Raw genomic sequence first — 19,377 nt, forward strand, 5'->3', positions numbered from 1 at the left:
AATCACCCTGTAAAGAGTTCAGCTAAAACAAATCAACCTGCAGAGAGATCAGCTACAAACAAATCACCTTATAGACAGTTCAGCTAAAAACAAATTACCTTGTAGAGAGATCGGCTACAAACAAATCAACCTGCAGAGAGATCAGTTACACACAATTCAACTTGTAGAGAGATCAGCTACAAACAAATCACCCTGTAGAGAGATCAGCTACAAAAGTAAGGAGTTCAGCTACAAGCAAATTACCCTGTAGAGCAATCAGCTAGAAACAAATCACCCTGAAGAGAGGTCAGCTACAAAAAATCACCCTGTAGAGAGATCAGCTAGAAACAAATCACCTTGAAGAGAGGTCAGCTACAAAAAATTCATCCTGTAGAGAGATCAGCTACAAACAAATTGCCCTGTAGAGAGATCGGCTACAAACAAATCAACCTGCAGAGAGATCAGCTACACACAAATCAACTTGTAGAGAGTTCAGCTACAAACAAATTACCCTGTAGAGAGATCGGCTACAAACAAATCAACCTGCAGAGAGATCAGCTACACACAAATCAACTTGTAGAGAGATCAGCTACAAACAAATCACCCTGTAGAGAGATCAGCTAGAAACTACACACAATGTAAGGAGTTTAGCTACAAATAAATCACCCTGTAGAGAGTTCAGCTAAAACAAATCAACCTGCAGAGAGATCAGCTACAAACAAATCACCTTTTAGACAGTTCAGCTACAAACAAATTACCTTGTAGAGAGATCGGCTACAAACAAATCAACCTGCAGAGAGATCAGCTACACACAATTCAACTTGTAGAGAGATCAGCTACAAACAAATCACCCTGTAGAGAGATCAGCTAGAAACTAGACACAATGTAAGGAGATCAGCTACAAGCAAATCACCGTGTAGAGAGTTCAGCTACAAACAAACCAACCTGTAGAGCGATCAGCTAGAAACAAATCACCCTGAAGAGAGGTCAGCTACAAAAAATCACCCTGTAGAGATATCAGCTAGAAACAAATCACCCTGAAGAGAGGTCAGCTACAAAAAATCACCTTGTAGAGAGATCAACTACAAACAAAACATTTTGCAGAGAGTTCAGCTACAAACAAATCAACTTTTAGAGCAATCAGCAACAAACAAATCAACCTGTAGAGAGATCATCTAGAAACAAATCAACCTGCAGAGTGATCAGCTACAAACAAATCAGCTTGTAGAGAGATCAGTTACACAAAAATCAACCTGTACAGAGATAAGCTAAAAACAAATCAGAGTTCAGCTAAAACAAATCAATCTGCAGAGAGATTAGCTACATACAAATCACCTTATAGATAGTTCAGCTACAATAAAATTACCTTGTAGAGAGATCGGCTACAAACAAATCACCCTGCAGAGAGATCAGCTACAACTTGTATAGAGATCAGCTACAAACAACTCACCCTGTAGAGAGATCAGCTAGAAACTACACACAATGTAAGGAGTTCAGCTACAAACAAATCACTCTGTAGAGAGATCAGCTACAAACTAGACACAAAGTAAGGAGTTCAGCTACAAGCAAGTTACCCTGTAGAGAGTTCATCTACAAGCAAATCAACCTGCAGAGCAATCAGCTAGAAACAAATCACCCTGAAGAGAGGTCAGCTACAAAAAATCACCCTGTAGAGAGATCAGCTAGAAACAAATCACCCTGTAGAGAGATCAGCTAGAAACTAGACACAATGTAAGGAGTTCAGCTACAAGCAAATCACCCTTTAGTGAGTTCAGCTGCAAACAAATCAACCTGCAGTGAGATCACCCAAAAAAATGCACTTGTACAGAGTTCAGTTACAAACAAATTACCCTGTAGAGAGATTAGGTAGAAGAATTCACCTTGTAGAGAGTTCAGCAACAAAGAAACCACCATGTAGAGAGTTCAGCTGCAAACAAATCACCCAGTAGAAAGATCAGCTAGAAGAAGTTACCTTGTAGAGAGTTCAGTTACAAAGAAACCATCATATAGAGAGTTCAGCTACAAAGAAATTACCCCGTAGAGAGTTCAGCTATAAGAAGTCACCTTGTAAAGAGTTCAGCTACAAAGAAACCATCATGTACAGAGTTCAGCTACAAAGAAACCACCTGTACAGAATTCAACTACAAACAAATCACCCTGTATAGAGATCAGCTAGAAGAAGTTACCTTGTAGATAGTTCAGCTACAACAATTCACCCTGTAGAAATATCAGCTAGAAGAAGTCACATTGTAGAGTGTTCAGTTACAAAGAAACCATCATGTAGAGAGTTCAGCTGCAAACAAATCACTCTGTAGAGAGTTCAGCTACAAAGAAACCGCCATGTAGAGAGTTCAGCCTCATACAAACCACCTTGTAGAGAATTCAACTACAACAAATCATCCTGTAGAGATGAAGTTACCTTGTAGAGAGTTCAGCTACAAAGAAACCATCATGTAGGGAGTTCAGCTATAAAGAAACCACCATGTAGAGAGTTTAGCTGCAAACAAATCACCTGTAGAGAGTTCAGCTAGAAACAAATCACCCCGTAGAGAGATCAGCTGGACTGAAGTCACCTTGTAGAGAGTTCAGCTACAAAGAAACCATCATGTAGACAGTTCAGCTGCAAACAAATCACCCTGCAGAGAGTTCAGCTACAAAATAATCACCCTGTAGAGAGTTCAGCTAGACGAAGTCACCTTATAGAGAGTTCAGCTACAAAGAAACCATCATGTAGAGAGTTCGGCTACAAAGACACCACCATGTAGAGAGTTTAGCTGCAAACAAATCACCTGTAGAGAGTTCAGCTAGAAACAAAATACCCTGTAGAGAGACCAGCTAGAAGAGGTTACCTTGTAGAGAGTTCAGCTACAAAGAAACCATCCTGTATATAGTTCAGCTACATTTCAAGTCACCCAGTAGAGAGATCAGCTGCAAAAAAATATCCTGTGGGGCATAATGGGCATGTAATAAATATATGTATATAATTTGTATAATTACTAATAAGATCAAAAATAATTGAAGTGCTAAAATTCTTCTTTAAGTTCTTTTCTTCTTCCTGTAGTAAAGAAAAAAACACATGGGTTAAAGAAGCCCCAAAGCCAGCCATAGTCCGGCTTTGCAGTATACAAATACAAAAAGAAGTGATATCTAATCAAAAACAGCCAAGCTGTAAAAAAAGGTGCGGCCCCCAAAAGGCCATGGTGAAAAAAGATGTGAAATCCAAGGTGGCGGCCAAGAAATGGCTGTGATGGTAGGTTAATGGTTACATTTTAATAACGACAATTCAGGTGAATTTTGTGCCGCTTGATCTTGGCACCAAATTCACCTGAATTGTTGTTATTAAAATGTAACCATTAACCTACCATCACAGCCATTTCTTGGCCGCCACCTTGGATTTCACATCTTTTTTCACCATGGCCTTTTGGGGGCCGCACCTTTTTTTACAGCTTGGCTGTTTTTGATTAGATAATAATAATCTGCTGGCATGATTGTCACTTTAATACTCCTATACAACTCTTGATCAATGTAGTGCACATAAAAAGCAATATGATCTAAACCATTCAAGATATTTTGTTCTGCAAAATGCTTTAGCTTCTGGGGGGCACAGATCCCTACTCCATATACTGGTGCACCCCCTTTGATAAACCTGTATATGTGACCTAATTTTAGAAAACCGTCGATATCCGCACAATTTTCAAAATGCATTTTATTTGTTCTTTGTTTTCTACAGGGACAGAGGAATGGACTAGCTAAGTTTCAGCTTCCTAAGTTAAGCAGCATTGGAAATACAGCACTAGACAGCCGGACGAGCAAATAAATTGATATGTACAGAAACTATCGAGAAAATAATCTACAGGCGCTTACATAAACCATCATAACTTACTGATACAACGACGTACGGAATTGAATCTTGGCTCATTGTGTTCGCCATGAATTTGTGTTCGCCATGAATTTGTGTATCCACCGAGGTATAGATTTTACCCCGGGCATGCTTCTGTGTTTGAGAAGGAAGGAAAATTCACTGAAAAACGATCGTCGGTAAATTCTTTCGTCACCGCAACGTAAACAAACATCTGTAACTTTGAAATCCTTTCGTGTATGGAGATGAAACAAAGATTTTGCTACTCCCTATGAACAGGCGAACATGATGATGTCAAGGATTTATCCATTAGAGGCTTAATTCGCCCACCAGTGAGGCGATAAAAACTTGCGTAATTTTTATCTGGAGCTTGCGTTTTTTACCCATAATTTTTAAATGCGTTTTATTACAAAAGTACTATTGTGCGTATATTGACGGTTTTCCCAAATTAGGTCACATATACCATTTTCAACGAAACTGACATTTTAGTGCATGCCGGCATGCTCAAAAAATTATTGTCTACAGCTATTGAAGCTGCGTATGAGGTGTGAAATATGCAGCTAGTAGTTACCGATCACTGTATCCAAGTGAATTAATGGTTTTCACCATTGGTAGAAAGCTATCTAACCCATGCTCCAGCCTTAATCAGAGTATAGAGATTAGATCATGTTTTAATTAGAACTGAGAAAACTATAGCCAACTGTTCAGTTGGTGTGTCATGGCCTCTGGAAAGTGGAGATGGTAATTGAGCATTGCAAGTTACACCGAAGTGATGGAGGTTTCCAGAAGCTTTATTTGTAGCCTCTTCCAGAGATGCATCTTATAGTGTTATCCTGTCACATACTGCTGGCAACTGCTTGTGGATGACTACATGACACTAAGCCATATCATAGTGGTGACTGTTCTATTTGACTGACTACTCTATTAGAGTATGTTTTGTTAGTATTTTTGAAAGGGGGGATCAAAAGTGACACCGGTGCCCACAATGCGTACACGAATTAAGAACCACGTGCAAATGCAAAACAATGCAATATTCAGAGTTATACGTTTAAGAATAGGTCATGCATTACTCAAATTTCGCTTCACTGCTTCAGGACTCGTATTTCGTGGAGGGCAGTGCGTTTTGATCAAGACGTTGATCTAGTACTGACTGGGAAGCTGACATTGGGGGGACCAGCTGCAGCAGGGCAGACCATCTGCAGCAACTTTACATGGTCCTTGAGGCGCGGTAGTTGGTCCGGCCGGACCACTTCCACCTGCAGCGTGACAGATCACGCTTTTTTTTCTTCGTTTCTTACACCTTTTTGTGTCATGATTTCTTCTAAGTTTTTTTAAATAGCAATGACCGGCTAAATACCTAAAATTTACAGTTAGCCGATAATGCAATTTATTGTGCAAAACCAAACAGTTAGCTATAATAGACAATTTATCATGTGATTTTTTTATCACTTTATAATTACTACTTTTGGCTGTAGGCACAAGCGACCATGTGCATTGTCACACTTGTATCTGTGTGTGTACCTAAACTGATGCATGAGTGTCTACTATAAAGCATAAATAAAAACTCTTGTAATAAAAGTTTTACGGCACTCAGCATGATATTGCTGACTTATTATGATTATAAATCACTGTGAGCACAGTGAGATGATCATTTCTGTAGCAAAGATGGAGTCCAGTGGTCTTGAGTGCATGGCCAGATCTATATAACTGTAGCTACGTACGTACATGTAAGTAACTCATCATCGTGCACACTTTTTTGATAGTTAAATCAGAGCTTATCTGATCGTCCATTTTATGTGTATGGTACTAAGATGCAATAGCATGCAACGTCTGGTGGTATGCTTCCCCAGGAAAAATTTACATTCCTTGAAATCACATTTGCATTGAGAACACTTTCATAGAAAGCCATGGTATTTCCTGATAACATACAATTACCAATTTATTCAGTCTCATTATGTCTAGTAGCTGTGTGCAAAATATTAAAACATAGTATTACTTACATGACACAAAATCTCAAAAAATGAAGTTTATAGTTATTGTGATTTATGATTGTAATTGTTAATGCAAGGCATATAGCTGCATAATAAATTAGTCTATAATGAGATGTCATAGAGATGATTTACTGGAACTTGAAAATTGACATACAGGGTGTAGTTACAATGGTTTAGACCAAGCATGTAACTATAGCAGTAGTCACATTCCCCTGAATGTTCAATTAGAGCAATTATCATGATGTCATTGTCATATTAAAGTATATCACCAAATTCAAATAGTTTAAAAATTATCACACTGGGTCTAATTTTAAAGTATTTTAGGTAATTTTAGTAGTTGAAAATTTACATGGCATGTAAGAGACTAAGAGTGGCCCTCACAGATAGGCAGTCATTTTAATATGCATGCAAAATGTGGTCAATCAGCCATCTATAAACTGTTTTAAGGACAATTTGCTAAATCATCTGAATTTACTTTGATTTGTTTTGTATCTGTGTGTTATACTCCTTGATGGAGTCCTACACAGTAATAAATAAATAAATAAATAAAATGTATGTACATGGCTTAAAGATTGCTAAGTGCTTTCAGGCGTATATCTCAATTTTTATTTTTTATTTTACTTATTCTCACAGTATAGTAGCCACTCTTCCACACATATTATGCAAGTACAGCATTAATTGTACAAATAATACAATACAAAAATACTTAATAAGCAACAGTACAATAGAACAAATAAAGTAAGCAAATAAAATTATTATATATACAATTGAAAGATAATTACAAATCTGATACAAACGAAGTATAATTATGAGTTACTGAAACAGTGAATTAACTCTATACTATGAAGAAACAAATAAGCAGGAGTACTTCTTGGTACTTGGTAGATGGCAATACGCAAAACTGTATGTCTTTACAGCATATGTTATACATAACTGTGTCACCGTCCTTGATGGATTTAATGTACACAAAGTGTTATCATAACAGTAGCTACACAGCACACGATGATCTGGTTGGAATTCGGTAGCTAATTTAAAATTTATAGTGGTGTGAAGAGTATGTACATCCTCAATACTTTGTGATACGAATTGCTCTACAATGTATGTTGTAATCTTTGAGCCTGCTTGTTTCTACTGAGCTACAGGGCTGTTTGTTTCTACTGAGCTTTGAGGCTATGTAGATGTGTCCAGTGGTTGCCCCGAGCATTCAACTTTAGGGGATGTGAAAAGTAGCATTAGCATTAGGATTAGGTTCAGACTTGGTTTCTTCTTCACCTTTAGATTATACTCGTGAAGCGTGCCAGTTGTTTCCCACATGTACATGTGTATATGTGATTATCCCATGTGGCACATATTACAGGTAGTTATACCGTGGGCACTTGTCCTTTGCCTGATATGTGCACACAAGGACAAAGGCCTGCTATATACACACTTGCACTCGGGTCTGCGGCCCTTGTGCTTGTGTGTATATATCAGGCCATAGTACATCAGTTTGTTAACTGTTCTTTTCAAGACTCATAATCATGATCCACATGCTAGATCAGTTGTGGGCATGGCAAGGAAAATAATATTAACTACATACATGCAAAAACAACATCAACAGCAATAAACAAACAAAAAATAGCAATAATAGGAATCAAAGAGCTACTAGCTAGCTACAAGAGCAAAAAATATACAAAAGCATTTCATGTGATTGCTTTAAAAAAGATTTAATCTTTTTGAACAATCAGATTGAAATTATTATCTTAAGATTACGATTGCAATCACCATAATTAAAACCATGCCATAATGACTTTGTAACAGAATAATACACCAAAATTATACTTATTGTAATGTTTATTTTAATAATTATTTTCACCAAAATTTGTGGCAGTAAAATTAATCAGCATCTTCTTGTCACTTGTTCCCCAGGGCATGATATACCTGCACTAGGAGATCTCTACATCAATGTCATCCCACAATATGCAGCTCATTGGGAGGCTCTTGGTGCAATCCTAGGGTTAAAAGATTATGAAATTGCTGTTATTTCTAAAGACAATCCTAACCGATCAACTGATGGTTGTGCCACAATGCTGATGAAGTGGCTTCAAAGTATTTACCAACCAACTTGGGGTAAACTGGATGATGCCATCAACCTCCTCCGACAATCTCCAACTGTTTCAGTGTGTGATGTCATACAGTGTGCAGGTAGGTTTCATTAAAGCAATATTATACTTAGTGTTATAAACTGTACATTGCTACAGGAGTTTCTTACCTAAAGACCTACTACATCAATACACGATTCATCACTGAACATCACCAATGGCCACCTGTACAACCTAAGCACTACACTCCACTTGTTGTGGTCCATCAAGAGGGTCATCAATCTAAGAAAAAGATTAGAGATATGGCTTCAGCCACTATGAAGGGTGACATTGACCAATACATTTCAACTATTGGCAGCAAGACCACTAAAAATCTAAAAGAGATTCTCTCCCAAGTAGAACAGCCATCCAATGGTGGGAAACCACGCACTCTTTTAATAGAGGGGTCTCCTGGCATAGGCAAGTCAGTGTTACTAAAGCAAATTTCATACCTGTGGGCTACAAATAAATTATTGACAAAGAGTGATTTTCTATTTCTTCTTCACCTCAGAAACCCAGCAGTACAGCAAATGAAGTCACTTGAATGCCTTGTCCGCCATTTCTACAAGTCAGAGAAAGAAGCACTCTCTTGTATTACTCAGCTCATACAAGATCATGGGAAATCTGTCACTATTCTCCTAGATGGCTATGATGAGTTGCCAGTTGACTTAAGACAAAATAGTTTCATTGCTTACTTGTTAGAATGCAAAGAATTACCAGCTAGTGCTATAGTAGTCTCCTCTCGTCCTCATGCTTCAACTCATCTTCGTGACAATGTTACATGTCGAGTAGAGATTCTAGGCTTCTCTGAAGAAGACCGAACTCATTTCATTCAACAATCACTAGAAGGAGAAGAAGAAAAAATCACCCAGCTTAACAATTACCTTACAATTAATCCCACCATTGCTGCTATGTGCTTTGTTCCCTTCAATATGACCATTCTTCTGTTCCTCTATAAACAACAAGCCACTCTGCCAACTCGTTCTTCTGGCCTGTACAACTTGTTTATCTGCTTGACCATTTGTAGACATCTTGCTAAGTCGGGAATAACTTTGGAAGATGAATTCTCTGATATTAACGACCTACCGCAACCTTACACTGACATTGTTCAACAATTTTCAAAATTTGCTTTCATAGCATTAAACAAAAACCAACTAGTATTCTCACTGGCTGAGATCAAGGAACACTGCCCAGCAATTGCTGACTACCCTAATGGTTTTGGTCTAATTCAAGCTGTAGAGTATGTTGGATTAATGAGTAAAACACGCTCATTCAACTTCACCCATTTCTCAGTGCAGGAGTTCCTTGCTGCTCACTACATCTCAGGTGTGCCACCTGATGAAGAGCGTTTTATCCTTGAAGAGTATTTCTGGAGCGATATGCATTATAATACTTTTAATTTCTATGTAGCCCTTACCAGTGGACAACATTCATCATTTAAGCAATTCCTTCGTAATGGAAAAAACACAATTGCCATTGATGATAAATTCCTTAAAGACAAGCTACAGCGTCTTCGCCTCTACAGAATCTTCCACGAGGCTGGCGATATTTCAACTTGCAAAACTATTGAGGGAAAATTTACTGATAAAATAATTGGCTTACGGGGAACTACTCTATCTCCCAATAGCTTAGAAGATCTAACAACATTACTGACATGCTCTTCTTGTAGAAAATGGAAGGAGCTTGATTTGAACAGCTGCTATATTCAAGATTATGGGCTCCTATTACTACACCGTTCACTACATTGTGCGAACATTGCAATAGACAATCTCTGGTTGTACAACAATGACCTTACTTCATCCTTAGACAGCTACCTCAGTGATATCATCATTGCCTGTAAGGTGAAATTGTTGAGTATTGGTTATAACAAAGCTGTTGGGGAAACACCAAACTTTTTCACTACCATTCTAACACATCCTTCAAGTGTGGTGGAGAGTCTGCTCTTGTATGATAACAACTATTCCACCACCAAATGGGCCGACTACTTCTTCTCCTCACTAAGAGAAAGCCATACACTAAAGGTGCTAAGTGTTAGCGATAACAACATTTCTGATGATGTGTGTGGCGTGATCTGTGAAGCATTAGCTGTCAACAACACTCTGAAGGAGCTGTACATGTACCATAATCCAATTACTGGAGAAGCCTCAAAACTGATTCTTGATACCCTCAAGAACAATAACACATTAGAAGTGCTACGACTGCCACATTACACTGAGGATGTCACTAAGGAGATTAGATCACTACAACAAGTTGTTAATGAAATGCGAAGAGGACAAGGATGTGACGTAAAGCCGTTGGCAATGAAGTTTTAGTGATTATAGAACATTGCTTTGTTGCTGTTATATACTTTAGGAACTTATGATTATTCATAGGAATTTTTTTGCAATTTTACATGTTGTATTAAAGGTTGATAAGATCATGTCGCTCAAGTTTGTGTGAAATTCGAATAATGAAAACAATTGCAATCATGTTTCAAAAAGTGCACTAATTTCAAAACATTTTCAGTGTGCGAGTTGTAGTAATAAATGTTTAAGTATTGTGATCAACCTCATTTAGGACATGTACAAAATAAGCACAAACAATCAAACTATCCAGCGGTCATCGTGCATGTATCTATTTACTACTGAACGGTAGCTGATGCCCTCAATGTTCATAAAAATAGCTTTGAATTGGATATAGGTAACTATTTGATTTGCACGAGCTTCACATGTGGCCGAATTTAAGAGGCATAGCAAGAGCAGAAATTTTCTTTGCGGGTTTAAAGAAAAATCGCGTCCGAGCCGATGGTGGTCGAACATTGGTGGCTTACTCTAGTAGGTAATAGTGCTCTGTTGCAATAAGGCATTCTTTGCTTATCATATGAAATTCTTTGGTTGTCACCACTTCATGTTGCAAATAATATCATGCCATAAAAATTATTATTATTAACCTTGATTTTTGCCCGAATAGCTACATTGCATTTAGGCTTCTCTGACAGTAGCAGCCTAGCTACTGCACCCAGCACACATATACACAATCCAAATCGACTTAAATGGGGTTTTTACTATCCCTTGTCTTAAAAATGTCAAAAGTTTCTCTTCAAAACGTCCAGGACATTAGCCAGAACGAAATACTCTAATAGAGCAGTCATATAACGATCAGCTAATTTATTATCACATGTAATCAGGTTTTAAGCGTTGTAATCACCAAAATTTACATATAATGGTCTTATTGAAGTGAATATTCCTGGGCGTGGCCCTCAGATTTCCTGACTGCTCCAATTGTATAATAGGTGACTGTTCATGTATCCATTTACTACTGAACGGTAGCTGATACTCTCAATGTTCATAAAAATAGCTTTGAATTCGATATAGGTAACTATTTGATTTGCACGAACTTCACGTGTGGCCGAATTTAAGATTGCACGACAGAGGTGACTTCGGAGCTTTGTAATTCACAGCTACTAAGGACTAAGCCAAATATCTACATATATTTGGAGAGTATAAGAGTTGCTCTTTCATATCAAGCAAGAAAGACTTGATCAGCTTCAAGCATTACGAGCAGTGCCACTCGACCGATAATACATATTTCTGTCCGAGAATTGAGAACATTCGGACAGGTCACTTTTGCAACTCATGCAACCAGACTAAGAAAGCTGCAGGTCTGAAATTTTGCATGCAAGAGTTTATGGCCTAGCCCTCTCCAAAGGCATAGCAAGAGCAGAAATTTTCTTTGCGGGTTTAAAGAAAAATCACCTGCCGATTATGTTGGCATAATTATGAGCATAATAGGTGCCTGAAAGTATTGAGCATAATGCTAGCATAATAGGTAGAATATTTTGTAACAGTATGAATTCTTGTTTATAAAAATAGCTATCACAGAAAGATCGATATACTCTAATAGAACAGTCAGTAACTCTAATAGAACAATCACATAGCTGACTGTTCTATTAGAGTATATCGATCTTTTCTGTGATGTGCATTTTGACAAGTAAGTTTGTGCTTCAGCCACTTATTATTTATCCATAAACTGGAAATTATTAGCAGAGCATGAGAACTGAGGCATAAATAATTGGGCATAATTTGAGCATAATAGATAAGTATTGAGCCCAAATTTAAGCATAATAGGTAAATTTTTGAGCAGTGCAGCATAGAATAATAGGTAAAATTATAAGCATAATCGGCGGGTCCCTACCTACTACAATGTAACAAATATCAAATATTACAGTAGTACTGTTTATAATAAGTGGGGATGACGTGCACCACTTAAAATGCTTAAAATTATCCTAGAAACATCTTACACCATGAAAATCACTTTTTGGAATAATATTAAATAATATTAGCTAGTTCCACTAACATCAAATAGTTATCAAAAACAAGAAAAAACAGGCAGCTGGATATAGCATTTTAAAAAAATCACCAAAACTCTTATTTTCATCTGAATGCCAGCCTGCCTGACCACAGTCACAAGGCTGGAGCAGACTTGGGGTAAAATACAGTGCATAGTATTTAATCACAAATACAAATACTAGAAATTTTCCTAAATAATACCAATACGATTACAAATGCCTTTGTCAGGACAGTACTTAATACATAATGCTTTCCTAAGTAATTAATTACTATTTCAAATACTTTGTTGTTCCAAGTGACTCAACTATTTAATTGTCTATCTACAGTGGTATATACTATGCATAATACCTTCTAATCTAGACACATAATACCATTACTTTTGTGGTTACTGTAACTACTGTTGTTAAGTTTAAGACAACATGTTAGCTCTATGTATGTACAGGAGGTGTATGTGTATTGTACGCTGTTAATTGCATCTAATAAACATTTATCTTCTATGGCCATTAGCCTGCATCTCTCAGATTGAAAAATTTTCTGTGGAAGATCAGTGATCATTAGTGACAATCTACAGGACTACTCAACTTATACCGTCTACGTAATAGATAATGAAACTTTGCCACTTTATTGGCTTTAGGCTGACCAAATTGCAAATTACCATTTTAAAAGTTATGATTGGTCCAGTCAAGGAACTTTAATTTTGTCAGATTGGGTTGCATTTTTAATGAAAATATCACAATTAACAATTGAATCTTCTAACCAAAAGACTGTCAGGTTTTCATTGTTAGTTATAATTTTTAGTACATAATACTTCACAATGAATAATATGGAAGACCCCCTACTATACAGTAATCTTTTCCAGCACATGTATAATTATACAAACATACAAATTAATGCTACATTAAAATGCTATTAGTATTAGTAATGCTATTAGTATTAGTAATGCTATTAGTATTAGTAATGCTATTAGTATTAGTAATGCTATTAGTATTAGTAATGCTATTAGTATTAGTAATGCTATTAGTATTAGTAATGCTATTAGTATTAGTAATGCTATTAGTATTAGTAATGCTATTAGTATTAGTAATGCTATTAGTATTAGAAATACTATTAGTATTAGTAATGCACTGGCTAAAAAGTGTGCACCATATAATTTTATGTGCAATTTCATGGCAATTATTATCAGTTACTACGTATTGCAGGCCTGGTCACTGGTGTATATGGTACCAAGTGTCTTGTAGTAATTCATGATATTTTTTTATGCAGGAGATAGAGTTTGCAGGAAATATCTTAGTCAAAAGACTGATTATGATTATCAACAAAATGCTTGTATCTATATAATAATGTGTCAATCATGCATGAATAAATTTAAGACCTACCGCATGGATAAACTAAAGGACCTAATAGCCTAGCACCTACATAATAATAACTGAAAGCAAGCTACAAAAATTGAACATCTTTATATACTTGAAAATGACTTCATAATATGCGACTATTGGAACTATACTCAAGATGCTACAGTGTAACTAGTTATATACTGTGTTGTCAACAAATATTTTAAAAACTTAGCTAAACATGTTTCAGTGAATTATAGTGTTGGTCATTGCATTGAATATTCTTTGAATGTTTCTACTACAATAGTGACAAGTACACAAAAAAATTAGAATTTTCAACTAGATTAGGGATCATACCACATCGATAAAAAGTACCGAAACAAGCTGGAGTAGTGCACCCAGCTTGTTTCAGTAATTTATATCAATGTGCTATGGTCCCTTCTCTAGTTGAAAATTCTAATTTTTTTGTGTACTTGTTGTTAACTTTTTGTAAAATAAAATTAACCACCAATACTGCATCAAAAGAAATGGTGCCACGTGCTCCAGCGAAGTATCCATTACGCTTCGTTGTCAGCTATGTTCAACCCATTATACAGTATTACAAATCAAGAACTGTTCAAAAAGCATCTCTACAATCAAAGTAGCCACTGTGAAAAACTCAAAAATTATAAATGATCTATGTAATAAAATGTAGGCAGTGCAGGTTGGCTGACCTCAAGCAGGAATCTTTACAAGGTGACTTGTTTTTGTAGCTGAACTCTCTACCGAGTAACATTTTTATGATGAACACTGTACAAGGTGAATTGTTTGTATATAGCTGAACTCTCTACAGGGTGACTTGCTTGTATAGTGATCTCTCTAAACTGTGTTTTGAACTTTCCAAAGGGTGATTTGTTTGTGGCCAAACTCCCTGCAGGGCGACTTGTTGTAGCTAAACTGTCTATAGGTGACTTCTAATATAGCTACAGTAAACTCTCTACAGGGTGAATGGTTGTACTTGAACTCTCTACAGAGTGTATTGGTAGTATCTACAGGGTTAATTATTTGTGGTTGAAATCTCTACAGGGTGACTTGTTGTATCCAAATTCTGCACAGGGAGACTTCTACTCTCCAGGGTGTCTTGCAGTAGCCGAAATCTCTATAGGGTGACTTGTTTGTATCTAAACTATCCACAAATGTAGCTGAATGCTCTAGAGGGTGACTTGATTGTGACTGGACTCCCCACAGGGTGATTTGTTTGTAGCTGAATTGACTTGTTTGTGTAGTTGAACTCTATAAGATGACTTGTTTGGCTACAAAATGTCACCCTGTAGAGAGATTAGAAATCACTCTGTAGGGAGTTCAGCTACAACCAGTAACCCTGTAGAGAGTTTAGTTACATTAGAAGTAACCTTTTATAGAGAATTCAGCTACAACAGGTCAAACTGTAGAGTGTCCAGCTGCAAACACGTCACCCTGTAGAGAGTTCAGCTACACCAAATCACCCTGTATATACTGTAGAGACATCAGCTACATTAAAAGTTTCTCTGTAGAGAGTTCAACTACAACAAGTCACTCTGTAGACAGTTCAGCTACAACAAGTCAGCTAGAGAGTTCAGCAAAAAAAACATTCACCCTGTATATTGTTCAGATACAAAAAATGTCACCCTGTAGCCACAAGCAAAGTTAATCACCCTGTGGAAGGTCCGCTATAGCATGAACTGGGAGAATTCGTCAAGGTGTGTATATTTTCAGCCAATATCTACCCATGCTTTCAAGCAAGAAGGCTGTTCAAACTTAGAAACAATGATAATGAAGTTATTATTTTACTGAAACATAAGCAGTTACACATAACTCACATTTGCTTACAGCACAGAATGAAACAAAGATATTTTTACTTTCCATAAAAGGAAAATTTATAGAGGTGTGTAGCTTAAAATCAATTCGATTCTTTTTTCGCATTTTTCTGAATTAAAATGACATTAATTTTATAGCACACATTTTTACCTAATGTATTTCAATGTGATCTATTTCAAAATGCAAAATAGACAGGTTATCGCCAAGCAGGGCACATAAATTATATACATTTATTTACACTGAAAGGAATACAGCACGGTGCCCTTTTAGTATTATTTATCATTTTGATGTGACCGCCTTGTGGAGTGGTGCATGCACAAGATTATATTAAGCATATAACTATGAAGTTTAGTACATTTTATATATCAGTCTCTGCTGACTGGACCCATCAGTTAGATTAATGGAGACCTAATATTGTTAGAATGTGCAAAGAAAGGCTATGTAGCTATGTAAGCTACTCTGTTAGCTAGGTATTACCAACCGTGACACAAGTATTACCAACCGTGACACAAGTATTCTGATCTTGTTGGTATGACCGAGGGTATGACCTTGAATGTGTATGTGATAAAGATTAATTTGGTCTGGCATTAGCAGGAAAGCAAAGCCTTTTGTTATGATAGCAGTATAGCCTCTTTACAACAGACACCAGAACTCAAATCAGACGTTTTGTTTCACTTTTGCTTGTAATTAAAGAGGTTTGTGTCATAAAGCTACCCAACACTCTAAAACAAACAAAGAGGGGTTCTGCTGTAGTGGTATTGAAAATAATTTTCCATCCCAACTGGTGGTAAATGTAACATGTATACTATTATATTATTCTATGTGTGTATATACCCCTTTCATGCATGTCAATAAACAGAGTGATTGTAAGTACTGTCAGGGCAATGCATACCTGTGATGTCTTTGAAGCATGGGTTTAATGGGAATAGTAAAATGATATAACAGTGAATGAGGTCAGTGTTTTGTATAGTAGAGTGTATTGCTACATAATTTTCAACTAAGCAAATTAATGTTCCATAATCAGTTCCACCAAAAATTTACCTGGTTTATAACATGACTAAATCAAATTGTTTTTGCTATTTTCTGTGTTTGTGGTATGCAATTCCTATTACTAATTCCACTAATATGTGTAGAATGTGATGCCATCATGTTGTTTGTTATGATTCAATTGTACCGGTCTCAGAAAATGCATCAAGCAGTACTACTGGTATACCTGCTCATTATCCATGTAAAACATATGTGTGGAGTTGCATCATTTACATTAATTCGAATGGTATTAGTTACTAGTTGGACATTACTTTCATCTCATGTGACTAATTATTGTAACTAAGTACTATTACCGTCTGCTGGTACATGTAAATTAAGTAAAATTAGTGATTAGGTTACTATGTACAGTGTACAAGGGCGGATCTAGGATTTATAAAAGGGGGGGCTATCTCAAGGTACTAATCTCTTGGGTATAGGTGTGTGAAGCATGCTGGAACTAGGGGGGTCTGGGGGCATGCCCCCCCCAGGAAAATTTTGAAAAATAGATGCTAAAATACTGCAATTTGGAGACATTTCCACATAAAATTCATACTTGTAGATATTTATATACTGCCTTTAGATTATAGGTGTGGCTCTCTGAAGCATTTTGCTAATGGAAAAGTTTGGGTAGGTACAGACAACCAAGTACATGATGTATCCCTCTCACAATTGCACAACACTGAATAGGTGCATGTTAGAATAAGAATGTTGAAAGTGGAAAATTTTGAAATTTGAACAATACAAGATTGAATTTGAGAGCAAATTAAGTATTGCCATACATATTAACTACACAAGTAGATGAATGAAGCCCTTTAAACAGACCAATGCACTTCATTGTATATATAGGTGCAGGCAGATTTGGAAAAATTCCATAACAGAACCAACTACATGTTTCTAGTGAATGTTCTATTAGAGTAGTTAGCTGACTGCTCTATTAGAGTATCTCGATCTTGTACACCTCCAATGCTGATCCGGGTCCTTGTCAGGGGCGGATCCAGAGTTTGGAAAGAGGGGGGGCACCTTTCTCAAAAACAGTTGAAGACCAAAAAAACTTACTGAAAACCAGTTGAAGACCAAAAAAAAAAAAAAAAAAAAAAAGGTCACAACAATAATAGCTAGTTATCCTTACCAACTATATCACGTCTGTTACGTAAAATAAAATCCTATTTATAGCTTCATAGGTAAGCTACACTGCCTCATGAACATTGTGACTACTTTATTAGAGTAATTGACTGCTCTATTAGAGTATCTCGATCTTGTATGCAATTTCGTGAAGGGGGGGGGGGGGGGGGGGGGGGCATTTGCCCCAAATTCCCCATCCTGGATCCGCCACTGCTTGTTGCATAAACTTTAGCATAAATCCACTGATAATACCTTGGAAAGATGTTTATAAGGTGGTTTTATGAGTATTTGTATTATTAGTGATCATATAATTATGTTAAGACAAAATTTCATTATAATACTCAGTATATTGATCAAGTAAAGCCTAAATATGAAGGGGGGGGGGGGCTTCAGCCCCCAAAACCCCCCCCTCCCCCCCCCCCCCCCCCCCCCCCCCCCGGAACAGCCCCTGATGTAGTTACTATGTAGTTACAATCTGAATGCAACTGCTATAACATAAAGAATATTATGCACATCCCCAAATATCAAGACACACGGTAGTGTGTCGTGCGGCCCAAGAAGCCGGCACGCCACACTGTGAGTATATTAACAGGAACATAGTAAACGTAATTTTCACACCTTTGTAGTTCCGTGATCCCTTATCCGATTGCACCCTAATTTGCTGCAGAAGTGCTCGCGCGGTAGGGGAGTCTACATACAAAATGTGAAGAAAATCGCTCCAGCCATTTCCGAGATACGAACGACCAAAATTTCGTTTTTTTTCTCAGTTCTTCTTTTCGCACACTTTGCAAAATTCGCCATAAAACACGAATTTGTGCTCCAATAGGGCTGAAAGTTGGCACACTTAAAGGGGCCATTACAGCGGATTTCAGTACCAAGTTGGGTAGGAATCCGATGAACATTCATGGAGTTATGACCGATTATTCGCGTAAAATAAGGTCGAAGGTCTGTCACGCCCACAGGTAAACCGCTTGAAGGAATGAGCTGAAAATTGCTATGTAGATGGAGTAACTATCGTAGGAGTGCCGTTTTGTGGTTTGCAAGGAATCCAGATAAAGGCCATGGAGATATGACACAAAAACCAACCTGTGTCACAATTACGCGATCGATTTTTATGAATAAAAAACTATCAGTTTTCACGCCTACCAGACAAACCGCTTAGAGCAATGAGCTGAAAATCGGTGTGTAGCTGGAATAAACATCATAGAAAGTCCTTGCAGTAGTACAGAAGAATTGGATTGCAAACCACTGAGTTATGATTCCAAAGCCAACTACGTGTAACATATGCGAGATCGAGATACTCTAATAGAACAGTCACCCTAATAGAGCATTCAGCTACGTTTATAACTTAGAATTATATTACATTGCATATTATTCTGTAGGGAGTTTAGATACAAACAGTTAATCTTATAAATAATTCAGCTACAACAAGTCACCCCGTAGAGAGTTTAGCTACAAATATATCGCTGTAGAGATTCAGAACAGAGTTCAGCTATAAACAAGTCACCCTGTAGAGTGTTCAGCTACAACAAGTTGCTCTGTAGAGAATTCAGCTGCAAACAAGTCACTGTGTAGAGAGTTCAGCTACAAAAGAGTTCATCTGCATAAACCAGTTAGCTACCCTATAGAGATCAGCTACAAACAAGTTACTTTATACAATGTTCAGTTACAAGTAAGTTACTCTGTAGAGAGTTCAGCTACAAACAAGTCATTCTGTTGTACAAACAAGTCACCATGTAGAGAGTTCAGCAGCCAATCAAAAAAATCACCCTGTAAAGAGTTCAG

The 19,377-nt window shown here is 37.1% G+C and overlaps 1 protein-coding gene across 1 annotated transcript; it reads left to right on the top strand.

The window, feature by feature from the left end:
* Positions 1 to 8,076: 8,076 nt before the first annotated feature.
* LOC136248016 (protein NLRC3-like) lies at positions 8,077 to 10,261 on the top strand. Its single transcript, XM_066039833.1, has one exon. The coding sequence runs from the start codon at positions 8,213 to 8,215 to the stop codon at positions 10,259 to 10,261; it is 2,049 nt and encodes a 682-aa protein (XP_065895905.1). The 5' UTR covers positions 8,077 to 8,212.
* The last annotated feature ends 9,116 nt before the right edge of the window (positions 10,262 to 19,377 follow it).

Source organism: Dysidea avara, chromosome 2 (genome assembly GCF_963678975.1).
Source record: "Dysidea avara chromosome 2, odDysAvar1.4, whole genome shotgun sequence".
Taxonomy (NCBI): domain Eukaryota; kingdom Metazoa; phylum Porifera; class Demospongiae; order Dictyoceratida; family Dysideidae; genus Dysidea; species Dysidea avara.

Excerpts from the sequence above, each read along its gene's own strand:
- LOC136248016 (XM_066039833.1), top strand. The coding sequence starts at position 8,213 with ATGGCTTCAGCCACTATGAAGGGTGACATTGACCAATACATTTCAACT.